Source organism: Takifugu flavidus, chromosome 20 (assembly GCF_003711565.1).
Source record: "Takifugu flavidus isolate HTHZ2018 chromosome 20, ASM371156v2, whole genome shotgun sequence".
Taxonomy (NCBI): domain Eukaryota; kingdom Metazoa; phylum Chordata; class Actinopteri; order Tetraodontiformes; family Tetraodontidae; genus Takifugu; species Takifugu flavidus.
Window position 1 is genome coordinate 7,666,575 of NC_079539.1, and position 12,983 is coordinate 7,679,557.

Here is a 12,983-nt window from a genome sequence, read left to right on the forward strand (position 1 = left end):
AGGTCCTTGGACAACAGCAGCGCGCGGCCGCGCGGCCGGGCCGGAGCTCCGCCCACCTCCTTGTGCCGTCCTCGCGCCGCTCCACCTCTGCCCAGTGCAGCCTCGGCAGCGGCGGCGGCGACACGCAGCTTCCCTCGGTCCCTTCGCCGTCTCACCCTGCAGCCCTGCCGCTCCGGGACGCTTGAGGACGCTCCGGATTCTGCCTGGGTCCTATTTATATACATATATTTTGCATTTCTCCGGAGGGCTTCTGTGTTGCCAGGCAAAGTCCGAGCAGGTGAGCAGTCAGCGCGGATAACCTTGGCTACTCCAGCCTTCCCACATTGTTGCTGCGCTCATTTATTTTTAATTCCACCACTTTGTTTCCAGTGTTTAAAAGGCTGCCTGACTTGCTGTTTGTCTCTTTTATGAATAGAGTTAATGTCACGGAAGTGGGCTAGAATATTAACTCGTCTTAAAGTATGTGGCTGTAGTTCGCTAAATATTAACAATGTAACAAACCGCGTTTATGCTGTGCGACATGGTGCGTTCATGGCAGAGTGGCTCTACTGTTGTGGAACTTTTGAGATCTTCAAAAGTTACACACGTTTTTGGCGGAAATGGCCCCCCGAGTATCGACAGACCAGGTTGTCCCCCTCAGATGATGAGTGAATGAATAATGAGTGGGTGAGTCGGGCGTTACAAATGCTGCTCCCCGGTCATTTGTACTCCAAGTGGGGACATTACCCACTGACCTGGTTATCAGACCTCGTTATTTTGCTCATGACTCAGTGGAGAACCATTGAAGGCTGGCAGTTATTTACACAGCAACCGCTGGGTGATCTTCGTAGGCGGTTTTCCTGATGCTCCTGCACCGCTCCTAAGTGTAGTTTAAGCAGCTGTGGTTGCTGCTGCTGCCCTCTCACCTTTACTTCAGTTACCCCTACTGGTCACCAACGTGTCTCCTTTAAATGTGCCCGTTCTCAAATAGATTGCAGATTTTAAAAAAGCACTTTGAGTTTGCAGGATGTCTTTCCCAAGAAGCTGTAAATGTCAGGCGGACTGATATCTGCGTGGGGCTCGTCTCCTTTGTCTGGATTTTGACGTGTGGTTAAACAGGAGTGAAATGTTGAACCTTGAGCTTGAGAAGTTGTGGGGAATGTAGACATCAGGGTCTATCTCTGTTCAAACAAGTCAAACATGGAGAAGAGGAGCAATAAACCTACGCTGAAGTGCAGCTCGATGGAATTAATATGACGGCCCTCTCGCGCATGTGTGTGTTTTCTATGAAACAGCAGAGACAAGAGTGTAAATTTTCGGTTAGCATTGATTGAGCCTTCAGTGACAGCAGCCTTGTGGAGCGCTTGGGGCCTGGTCTTAACCTGCAGGCAGGATTCCTGAGAAGCGGCGTGATGTGCGTCTCTTTGCTCGATATGACTCATGAAAAAATGCCATGAGAGGCAGCGGCAGGGGCACATTTCCTCCGCTGTCACAGGAACGGCTAAACAAACACACAGCTAGTGCTGCTTTCTTCCTCAGAAATGAGTCAGGCAGGACAAAGACTCATTTAACGGGAAACTCACGGGAAATCATTTATGTCTTAAAAAAATTCAGCCATTAATTAGCATTAGTTTAAACATGCTGATGAAGTTGGGAGTTAGAGTCAAATTCCAGTCACACACTGCAGCCATCAGGATCCATCCTTTTATTGTTTAAAGGAATTAACCCCTCCTTATCCCTTTTTCTAAAATAACGAGCCTCGATGGTGGGCTAATGTACACTGTCACCTTGTTGAGACACACTTAAAGTTGTGTAAAGAACATAACGAGCAACAGCCAGATCCAAGGAAACAAATGAAACGGTGTTGATTCTCTCACTGTCAGTCCAGTAAAACAGGACACACAGGGGAAAGGAGGTGTGTGTGTGTGTGTGCTCAGTTTGTTTGTGAGACATGGAGGGCACACATGTGGAGACGGAGGTTTGTGTGCGCAGTGGGGGGAAGGGAGGTTGTTGTGGGTGTGAGATTCACCCTAGTGAGACTTGCGCCTTTAAACATTCCTGGCATTCCGACCTCTGGGATGCTTGGGACTCCTCTGTCTTCTCCCTGTACGTCGGGGGCAGTTGAGGGCTTTTATGTTGGAAGCCTCACACCAGCAGGCCCTCTGGATGAACAGAAACCGCATACCCTCTAATTTAGGAGGCCATGGGAAGGAGCAAAACAGACAGCAGGTCCTCCTAAGTTACATCTACAAGTGACATTTAAATCCGTCTCAGGTCTTTTGGGTTCGGAGACACTTGTCACCCTTGACTCTCCCATCAGCTAACAATTTTTATTGCCGTGGGGTTTGGATTTCAACAAAGGACGCAAACGTGTGTCACAGAAGAAAAACAATGAACCCGTTCAAATAACTAGCCAACTTCATTGTTGTTCTCTTTCCTTCCTTCCTTCCTTCTATATCCTGTGCCCAACATCTTCTGGCGTTTTGACCTTCGGTGGGGCAGCCATGGCGGTTCTTCCTGCGGCCTCGGTCAGCAGCTACTTCTGACAGAAACACGTCTGAGATAAACAAAGATGTCAGCTTGCAGTGACTTTGCTGAGCATGTGTGGAAACCCGGTTCCTGTAAGAACTGCTTCCACCCACTGAGCGCACACCGCAAGACCGCCGGCGGCCTCGGGGGCAGTGCGTCCACCACATGTTCCAAGAGCAGCCAGGGAGGCATTGAAGAAGCTGGCCTGACTTCACCTTTGCCCTACACCAAGCCCACAATCGCTGTCAAACCCACCATGATGAGCCTTGACAACGACTCCATGACTGATGTCAACATGAACATTGAGCAGGTGATTCTTTCAAATGTTTATTTTTTTCCTCCGTGGCATTTCTTTTGAAGCCTGTTACAAACCACCTATTTGAATTTGAACTCCTTGTTTCTGTTTCAGGAGAACACAAAGAGCCCCGTGGAGCGTTTGGGTCTGAAGAGACTCTTGGGCCTGTCGTCTCTCTACATAGACAGTAACGGCTGCAACAAGGCGGCTCTCAGGAGCCCCGAGAACCAAAAGGATTTCAACAACTGCTTTCCTGTGGCTTCCTTACCCCCAAACCTCCTGCCTGAAGATCCCATGATCAACAGTAATATTTTTGTCACGCAGGAAGAGGGCAGAGGTTCTCAAAGTTTCAGGAAACATCCCAGTGGAGACGCTGGGAAGCAGCAGAATACAACCCCCACAAAAACCAAAAGCACTTATAATGATACCGGAGTGACTAGATCAAACTCTCAGGAGGCCCACCAGCCATCTGTGGATATACCCTTTTCTGTGGATGTTGCCCCTTCCAGCCCGCCTGGAGTTCACAGCAATGATATCAGTGTGCTGAGTGCTTCTGCCATTGCAACTTCCCCCTCTAGAACCAGTATAGACACCAGTAACAACAGCCTGACACCACCCCAGCTCTCCTCTCCCACCCTCTCCAAACAGACCAGCTTTTCAGGCTCCTCTTGTTCTTATCGTAGCAGCACAGACTCACTTCCTGGGGAAGATAGGTCAGGAGGAAGGCAAGTTGAATCAGGGGGTCCCCGAAGCCCAGCCGACATGGGCAGCTCACAGTCGGTTCCCGGTTCTCCTAACGGGCCACTAAACTCAGAACCTATTTATGCAGAAAGCACCAAGAAAAAGCGCAAAGCACAAGCAATTGAAGTCCGGTCTTCACCAGAGTCTCCGAACCAAGAGAAGAGCCCGCCCGAGGTCTCTGAGCTTGAGATCGCCGACACGCAGCGGGCCACGATCACTGTGATGGCTGCTCACGCGGAGGAGAACAAAAGGACTTTCTACCTGACCAGCCCAGATTCAGCCATCAGCACTCGGTGCCACTTCAGCCCCACAACATGTAAAGACCCCATCAGCCCGGCCTTCCGCTGGCCCAGCCCCAGCCCCAGCCCCAGCCACAGCCACAGCACACCCTCGCTGACCTCTGAGGCCAGCCTTTCCCCATCATCACACCCCAAGCCTCAGCGTAGCCCACCAATTCCCCCAAAAAGAACCAATCGCTCCCCCAAACTGGGAACCTCCAGCCTCTCGCCGTCCATGTCTTCTCCAGTTCCTCTTCCTGACCTCCCCAGATTGGGCGCCTCCAGCCTGTCATCGTCCATCTCGTCTCCTGTCCCGCTTCCTGAGCTCTCCATGCTGTTCTTTGTAACTTCCAGAGATCTCAAGGTACACACAGAAAGCCCCAGTGCAGCAGCACCTGAGCGCTGGCCCAAACCCCACAACCACAACCCTGGTTGGAGCTGTCGCATTGTAGAGGAAGAGGAAGAAGAAGAAAGGGAGCAGAAAGAGGCGGAGAAGAACAAGGTGGCAGGGAAACCAGCAGCAGCTTCTCTAGCGACAGGCCTTGTCAATGGTGCCACTGTCTGGACAGAGTCCAGCAAGTGTAAAGCCCAGAGCAGCCCCCCTCCAATGACAGAGCCAGGCACGGCCCCCCCGGATGCCCGCAACAATGGTGACTGTCAGAGGGACACCAGGGGTGCGTTGGCGTACAGCAAGCATAACGGGAGCATGCCGTCCAGACAGGCTCTGCATGGCAGCTCATCAGAGCTGCTGGCAGCAGGGAAGGGGGCTCCCAACCATGAACCCAACCCACCGCCTCCCCCACCAAAGAAACTCCACAGGTAAGAAGTACACATTTCTAGGACAGCAGGTGTCTTTTCTTGTAGGGGGATGGTGACATTTCAGTTATTAGCTGCATATAAGTTGGACCTACTTGTATGTTTGTCCTTCCGCACCGACATTTGGAACTCTATTAAAGCAGCGGGGCTTCATTATGTCTCAAGCTCGATGTATCTATCACGTCTTAATGCCACAGCACACTTGGGTGATCTAGCATTGATGCTGTGGTGGCTGTTTTTGTCATCGCTGGGAGTTTTACTGTGACTTCTCCTCTCAGAGCATCATTATTCTGCCTTGAATCAGCCTCCATTCTGTCGCCCTCTGATCATTCAGACTCTTCCAGCGAGCTCCTCAATGCGTCCCTTGTTCCATTCACATTTGTAATGTGACTTTTTCCAATTCTAATTAACACACAAAACCCTGCTGGGTTCCATTGCTGTAAATTTGTTTTGGCCGCAGTACAGGCGGCGGGATTCCTATCAAAACAGCCATTGTTGCATTCAAAGTGTCGCACCAAAATGTCATTAGCTGTTATAATTTATCCTCTAAGGCTGCTCCGGCCACTACAGTTTTAAGGGTTAATGAGTTGTTTTTCGAAGTTCTAAGTTGAACATTTCAAAACATTGTCCTCTACACGAATCAGTTAGTCTCATAGTATTATTTTCCTAGCAGTAATATTTGACTGAATGAGGACCCCCCCACCGTGAGCCGGCGAGCCCAAACGGTATCGCTTGTCTTTCTGTTATCACAGCAACAAACGATCCTCTTAGAATAAACTCCGCGTTGTCTGGGCCGACTTAACGAGCTGTAGTCCCCCCCCAAAAAAACCCGCAGATGTGCTCCCGCGGCGCGATAGCGTCGAGCTGAGTGGGAACGTTTAACTGTGGAAAACAGATTGGCGATCGCGTTTCAAGGGCCCTTATGTTTGTGGTAACTCTAGGACGCAGCCGTCTCTCCTGTTATGACATTGCCGACATTCTGCGCCGATAAAAATACACCTTGCTGGGACACATGTGGGAACATGCCCCAAGTTAACCGGAGACAGTTGTGGTGCCACGCGTGCTGTGGCGCTCCGGATTTGTCGGCGGATTCAGAGTGTTTTTTTTCCCGAAGGTGTCCGTGCGTCCCGGCCGCCGCCGTGAGTGGCTGCACGACTGAGTCGACTTTAACAGGGAAGGCGTGTCAGCGGGCCAGCGAAGACAGCCAAAAGGAGGGGCTTTGGTGAACAGATTGTCGCCCCCGGCAACCTCCACGCTGTCCCTGCTTTGGCAGCGAGCTGCCGCCAATAGAAGCAGAATTTGTAGATCAGCCACGTGGATTCAACTCCACCGAGGTTTTGCTCTGAACACTATTGTTCCAAGAGGTGCCGCTCCTCCCCCGGCAGATCCGTCCCCGTCCCCGTCCCCGTCCCCTCCGTGCAGCGGGACACACAGCATCTTGTTGCCGCCCGAAAGCTGCATTAATTGCTATATATGAGTGCTGACCACTTTGATTTTTACTTATTTTTAACGAGTGCTTGTTTTTCCTGCCGAGAGAGACTTTAAATACACGTGTGAATCCTGGCTTGTGTTACTGCACATGGATTTAAAGAGTCTCTGGGCTGATGGGGGGACCAGTTCCTGCCCCCGCACCAGACAGGGACCTCTGCTCTGCAGCATCAGGTAGGAACCTGACAGCTTCTGTTCCTGTAGTCCAGCAGAAGCGTTGACACACGTCTCTTTGGACTTGTGGAAGGAAGTGGGGGTGTTTAAGCTCCTTCTGTCTTTTTTTTCTCCTCCCATTTAAAATGTTTTACCGTCTAGTCCGACGACTGTGGTGGAAATATTATGCAGAGATGAGGAGGGTGACACAAGAACCGTGTTAGTTGTGGTGAAAGCGAAGGAAAGAGTTGCAATCAGAAGTGTCCCAAATCTCTGACAGAATAAGATAACAAGGCGTTGTGTCAAACATTAATGGATATGGCTCCTTAAAGATGGCTAGAGGGCCGTATAACCATGGCAACTATCGGTAGCGATCGGTGGAAACCAACAGCATTTGAATGCTCAGAGGTTGCAGTCAGTCCATTTTAACAAAAGGTAAAACAACTCCAATTATTCCGTGTTTTTGCTGCATTATCCGTCGCAGAATTCCGATCCATTGTCCAAGTGTTCTTCAAAGCGACCCTACTCAAGCGGTGTCGGATGACTTTTCTACCTTTTCCACCCTGTCTTATTTGTTGACGTTGGGTGTAATCTGGCTGTAGTATTTAAGTTATTAACCTTTTGTGTTCGCTATTACTTTAAGATTGTTGCCCATCAGAAAATAGCCGTGGAGAGCCATTAATCTGGGGTGCATGTGTGCACAGCGTCTCTCTGTCATCATTTATATATTTATACGAGGGAGGAAGTGAAACCAGTTGTGTCAACCCGAGCTGCAGCTTAGCTTCAGTGTCGCCTTACAGTGTCACCCCGCTGTCTGTCTGTAGCTAGTTAGCTGTAACACCAGTCTGATCCCTTTCAAAAGACTCCCACGCCTTTATTAATACCGCATACGTGTCAGAGACGCGTCCGCCGGCGGGCTGTTTACACTCAAAAATCATGGTTGTTATTGTTTTTCGACTGATTGCAGAGCGCACATCATGCAGCGCTCGGTATCGCGAAAGGATATTTTTCAAGTCAAGGAAGTGAGCGAAGATTATCTAAGGAAATAAATCATTAAAACCTGTTTATTAATAGCTGTTTCGTCTAAACCTGGATCCAAGGACTCTGATTAAAAGCGGCCTGATTGGCGCTGGGTGACTGAAGGCTGAGTCACTGTCAGAAAGGAATCGCGGCTCGAACGCTGCTGTGGAGGCTCAGCGTCGTGACCTTGACCTCGGCATATTTGCATGGCTGCTGCTGATGCGTGATCTTCCCGCATACTGTCGTAATGAGGCTGAAGGTCTTTTATGCGCAGCGTCGCTCAGATGGTTCATTCATCCGTGCGCCTCCTCCCGCAGGAACGGGCAGCGACATTCCTTCCCAGAAGGAGAGGAGTCTCGTGTTTTGGATACAAATGGGAGAGATCTGGCGTGCGACGCGCTAAGCCGCATACATGCACACGGGCTCCTAATCCCTGCACCCGTGGCCGCTGTCTGCATCAGCGTTTTCGGTGCCTTTCATCACCATCCTTTTGTCAGTGAAAGCATACCTAGTCCTTTGTCTCCAGCCTTTCCCTCCTCTCATCTGTTTGTTCCGCTGATTTATGGTGGAATTGAAGTCAGGGGCCGGAGGATAAATGGATAGAAGAGTCATTTCGTGATTGAAGGGGGAAGCAGGGATGAAGGCGCGGGGTTGTGTCTTGCACACACGAGCCATTAGTAGGTGTAATGAGACCCAGGAGTGGTTGTCACTCAGCCTAATTGGTTATCGTGATTAGGAAATCGGCTCCCGCACAGACTTCATCTGTGTTATAAGTGGCCGTGATGAGCAGTCAGGCGGAACAAGAGGAAGAATCGGAATCCGAAATGAGGTCGATCAGGTAGATCAAAAAAAGTTCAGCTTGCTCAGAGGGAGTTTTGTGGTTTCCCGTGCATTTGTAACGATGAGAAATGACACAGAGCCTCCTTGTCTTGTGTTCCACTCGCTCTCATTCAGCTGTTCTCATGCATTTTGTAGGTTTCAGTGGCTTCATAGGTTTGGTCCCCGCTTTCACACACACACACACACACACACACACACACACACACACACAGCCTGTGCAGCTGCAGCAGAGGTATCATCTGACTTTATGATGTTTTACAGTATGACGGATAGCAAGACCCTATTTAACCCTGTAAAGTTGGTGCAGGCCCCATATTTAGATTAAGTTCTAAAATCCATGCTATCAGGCCTTTAAATCGTGCGTTTCCAAGCAGGAAATGGAACTACCTTTGACCAGCTCTGACCTATAACATGATGCAATGCGGCCCGATGAGTGTTGTGAAAAAAGAGGACGTGAAACAGACGCAGAATGGTTCCACATTTGTAAACAGAATTGATTCTATTCCTCCTGAGGGCTTGAGATGCACGTGGAAACGGTTTCTGTTGTTGTCTCCTTTAACAGAGTGTGCGGGAAGATGAGCGGCAGCAACCTGGAGCTGGACCGCTGTGGCCAACCAGGGTTTGGAGAGAGTCCAGGTTCGTCACCCCTCGGCCTGGGCAGTGCCGGCCTCCCCACTGCCTCCACCGACAGCCTCACCGCCGACACAAGTGAGGAACATTTACTCTTACAGACGGATTTATGTCCACGGATCAGCACTTGATTCTTATCCTTTGCATTCCTCAATCAACTTCAAACCCTCTGAGGTGCTCAGATGCTCGTAATTGCTTCAACTTCCTGGCAAATGTTGTTTAAAAGACATAATTGTGGCCTCTGATAAGGAGGGAAAAAGGGCTTGGCTACATCGGGAAGGGGGCTTGTCTTCTTTACAGTCTTCCCCTGAAAGGCTGCACAGTTCAGTCACGATCAGTCTCCTCTGCTGTAATGTCAAGCTTCAACTCATGGGGATCTAATGCAGATGGAAGCTGTTGGCCTGGCAACGCCAAGTCGTTGAGATTTCCAGGTCTTTTGTGGAGTCGAGGTATGTGTCTACGAGAAGGTTGTGCTGTAGGGCGCCACAGACGGGGAGGTAGTCAGGAGCGTCTCAGACTTCCCCTCGGATACAGGAAATGTGATGAGGAAATCCCTTTGAATTCAGACAGTTTAGCTTAGCATAGAGAATAGATGGCATAGCAACGGTTATTTGGGAAGGTACCCTGTAGACTTAGTATCAACTTGGAAGCTGTAAAACTAACACTGAGACACAATAGCCACTTGATTCCGCTGTTTACGTTCCAGCTTTGTGGATGTGAAGCCCTCCCAAAACAAGTCTCCACCTGTGCTGAATCACACTTCTAATTACTTTAAGAATGAAAGAAGCTGAGTCATGTGCATTAAGAAATGTGTTGATTATTGGGATCATGCCACTGCTGATGGAAACGCCACTTCAGGTCATGTTTTTCTCTTCCTCAGGTTCTCGGGATAGTCTCAGGATGTCTCCTATAAGCAGGAGTCCAGCGGTCTCGGCTCCAGCCTCTCCAAACCCGCCCTACGGCAACAGCGTAGCGAACCAGCCGCCTCCACTCCCGGAGAAAAAAATGGTGAACCGCACAGCGTCGGCTCCCGACCCAAACGGGAAGTCCTTCCTTCAGGCTTACCCGCGTCTTTCATTCACCGGCTCAGAGAGCAATGTGTGTCGCCCCGGTGATGCCACTTCCCGGGCTAGTTTACCATCCAGTCCTGTTGACCCACGGCCCATTTTCTCTTCCAATGAGTCCCTGGAACATTGCCACGCCCCTCTGGGGCGCTCGTCCAGGTCCCGGACGCTGGACGAGCCGCTGAAGATTCAGGGACGCCTCGGCGTCCACTGCCGGAGCAGCATCACTTGCTCGTCGTCCCCTCAACTCAGTGCACCTTTCCCAGGCTCAGAACCGGGTCTGGCAGCAAATCTGGGCTCCACGTTGCAACTGCAGACCCTCCTGAGCAACATTGACAATAGGGAGGGGGTGTACTCCAAACTGGGAGGCCTGTACGCTGAATCTCTGCGACGTTTGGCTCTCAAATGCGAGGATCACTTCACCCGCGTCCAGAGGAAGCCGCTACGGTTCGAGGAGAGCAGCTGGTCTTTGTTCAGGCTGACCTCCAACAAGCCGAGCTGCAACTCTGGAGATGCTGTTTACTACTCTGCTGCCTGCGCTTCAGATCCCAGCAACTCCTACGCTGTAAAGGTAAACCAGGCTTCCACATTTTGACTTGTTAACACAAGATTACCCAAGACCATCAACCGCTCCGTTTTTAGCCGGGAAATGGGGTTAACACGGGGTGGAGGGTCTGCTTTATTTAGTGGCAACACAGGCCGTCTCTCCTGGTGCAGAGCTTAAGGGCACATAGTGTAACCAGCCATGGAGGAGGGCTTGGCTTCAGCCCCAGTGACCTTTGTCTCAGAGCAGCGGGTGTTTGTGATACAAGGTGTGAGTGCCCACATCTTAATATCTCAGGCTGGGCTGGTCTTTGTAGTCCAGGCTGTCAAGGATACACACACAAACACACATAAACATACACACACGTCATTGAAGGAGAGTGTTGGTTTATATAATCTGTGTCTGGAGCTGAGTTAAAAGGTTTTAAAGCTGCGATCCAAGCCTGCTTCATGGTCTCGAATGACGGCAGGAACTGAATTAGCTTCGGAACCATGAAGGAATTCCCTTCTTCTTTGTTGGCTGTCCTTCCTTCCTGTCTCTAATTCCTCTCTTTGTCCCTCTGTCTCCTCCAGATCTGCAAAAATCCGTGTGTGGAGGCCAGGCAGGGCCACCTGTACGGCCTGTCCGTGCAGCAGACCGTGCCCCCCCACTTCAACCTGCAGCAGGACTGTGGGCATTTTCTGGCCTGCGTCCCCCAGAGCATGTTGCCCTCCGACGAGGCCTCCGCGGCCAGCGCGCCGGCCTCCTCTGCCCCCCAGCACCTCACGCCTGGCCAGCAGGCCGAACGAGAGCGGGTCGTGGTTATCACCTGCGAGATCCCCCAGCGAACGGCGGCAGACTTCGTCCGGGAGTGGGAGGCGTTCCATAAAACTCAGCCGGAGGTTTACGAGCGCCGCGTGTGCTTCCTGCTCCTGCAGCTCTGCAACGGCCTGGAGCACCTGAAGGAGCACGGGGTCACGCACCGCGACCTCTGCCTTGAGAACCTGCTGCTGGTGCCTCATCACCACAGGCCCTCCCAGTTTGCCCAACAGGGCCCGGCTGACAACAGCGCCACCAACGGTTCCAGCGGGGCGGACCCCCAGCGCCACCTCCCCCGACTCCTCATCAGCAACTTTGCAAAAGCCAAGCGCCGCTCGTCGGAGGACGCCGCCTTCATGACCGTGGATCCCCGCACCAAACGCGACCACGCCAGACTGGCTCCCGAGATCGTCTCGGCAGCCCAGTACCGCAAGTTTGACGAGTTCCAGACGGGCATCCTGATCTACGAGCTGCTCCACCAACCCAACCCGTTTGAGATGAGTCCAGCCCTGAAGGAGCAAGACTACCGCTGCGAGGACCTCCCGCCCATCCCGCCTCTCTCCCTCTACTCAGCCGGCCTCCACAGGCTGGCCCAGCTGCTGCTCCAGCCCGACCCCATCAAACGCATCCACATCCAGGAGGCCAAGCGAATCCTGCAGAGCCTGCTCTGGGGCCCCCGGAGAGACCTGATGGAGCAACAGCGAGAGCGAGCCCCTCGTGCCGGCGCGTCCCGGCTCGAGGGGCTCCTCAACTGGCTGGACGTGAAACGGGCTCTGCTGATGATGAAGTTCGCCGAGCGTTCGCTGGAGCCCGAGAGGAACGCAGAGCTGGAGGACTGGTTGTGCTGCCAGTACTTCTCCTCGGCCCACCCCCTGTCTCTGTGCCACACCGCCGAGCTCCTCTACTCCCTCAAGTGACCCTTTTTATCGACCAACGAGGGAGGCCGCCGCTTCGTCTGGGGATACTGTGAACCTACTTCATGCATGAGAGCCGCGCATCAACGCAGCCGTCCCGTCAGTACCCTGATCCAGAGCAGAAGAACAGATTTAATAACAAGTCCTTGTATCATAATCCACTTACCAAAGGTTTATTATGCAGCTAATGCAGTTTTTAAACTCTTCCATGTCAAATGTCCATTAAACTAACCGCCTTTTCCTCAGAACATACTGCTGTACTAGCTAGACAGAACAAGGCCACTTCCTTTATCTGAGTATTGATGCAATCTGTTATTAGACATGATTGCGCAATATAGATTTAGGATAGATTAAGCATAACAACAGCCGAAAGGGACTGAATCTCAAATAGCAGCGTTGCTTCTACTGACGTCGTTTATTTCCCTGCAATCTTGATTTGACATTTGTTGCGGTGCCTTTTGTTCTGTTCCTGTGTTACAGTAACTCAGAAGCCAAATGTAAATAGCGCCGTGTGTCCTTTTTGTTTGGTGAAACTGGCCTTTCACAGAGTATTCTTTTAAAAAAGAAACGTTTTGTACAGTAATTTTTAGAAGCAGGTCTTAAAAGGCTGTAATATGAGCAGCAGGATCAACTGAATATTTATGACGCAGTCGTTTGTCGTAGTGGAAATTCTGTTGTTTTGGCCCAGAAGCAGCTTTTTATCATGGTGGCAGAGAAAATGTCTGTTTAGCCATTTTATTCCCCCCCCCCCGCAGGTTTCTGATGTCAAATCTGGTCGGAACGCCGGACTAACACATTTACTTTTCTGATTTTTCCTTCTTGACTGTTTGCATCTTCTCAATAAACTGCTCGTATATTTTCCCACAGCATGAATTTGGAGTGTTTTGTTTTTTG

At 51.1% G+C, this 12,983-nt stretch overlaps 1 protein-coding gene across 1 annotated transcript; it reads left to right on the forward strand.

The window, feature by feature from the left end:
• Positions 1-86: 86 nt before the first annotated feature.
• LOC130516748 (inactive tyrosine-protein kinase PRAG1) lies at positions 87-12,955 on the forward strand. The gene is made up of 6 exons (XM_057017937.1): positions 87-277; positions 2,482-2,818; positions 2,918-4,641; positions 8,702-8,847; positions 9,650-10,404; positions 10,950-12,955. The coding sequence occupies exons 2-6, from the start codon at positions 2,552-2,554 to the stop codon at positions 12,090-12,092; spliced, it is 4,035 nt and encodes a 1,344-aa protein (XP_056873917.1). The 5' UTR covers positions 87-277; positions 2,482-2,551; the 3' UTR covers positions 12,093-12,955.
• Positions 12,956-12,983: the final 28 nt, after the last annotated feature.

Bases quoted from the DNA above. Each gene is read 5' to 3' on its own strand.
- LOC130516748 (XM_057017937.1), top strand. From the start codon at position 2,552: ATGTCAGCTTGCAGTGACTTTGCTGAGCATGTGTGGAAACCCGGTTCC. The intron at 2,819-2,917 runs GTGATTCTTTCA...TTTCTGTTTCAG, and splicing joins TCAACATGAACATTGAGCAG to GAGAACACAAAGAGCCCCGT. The intron at 4,642-8,701 runs GTAAGAAGTACA...CTCCTTTAACAG, and splicing joins CCACCAAAGAAACTCCACAG to AGTGTGCGGGAAGATGAGCG.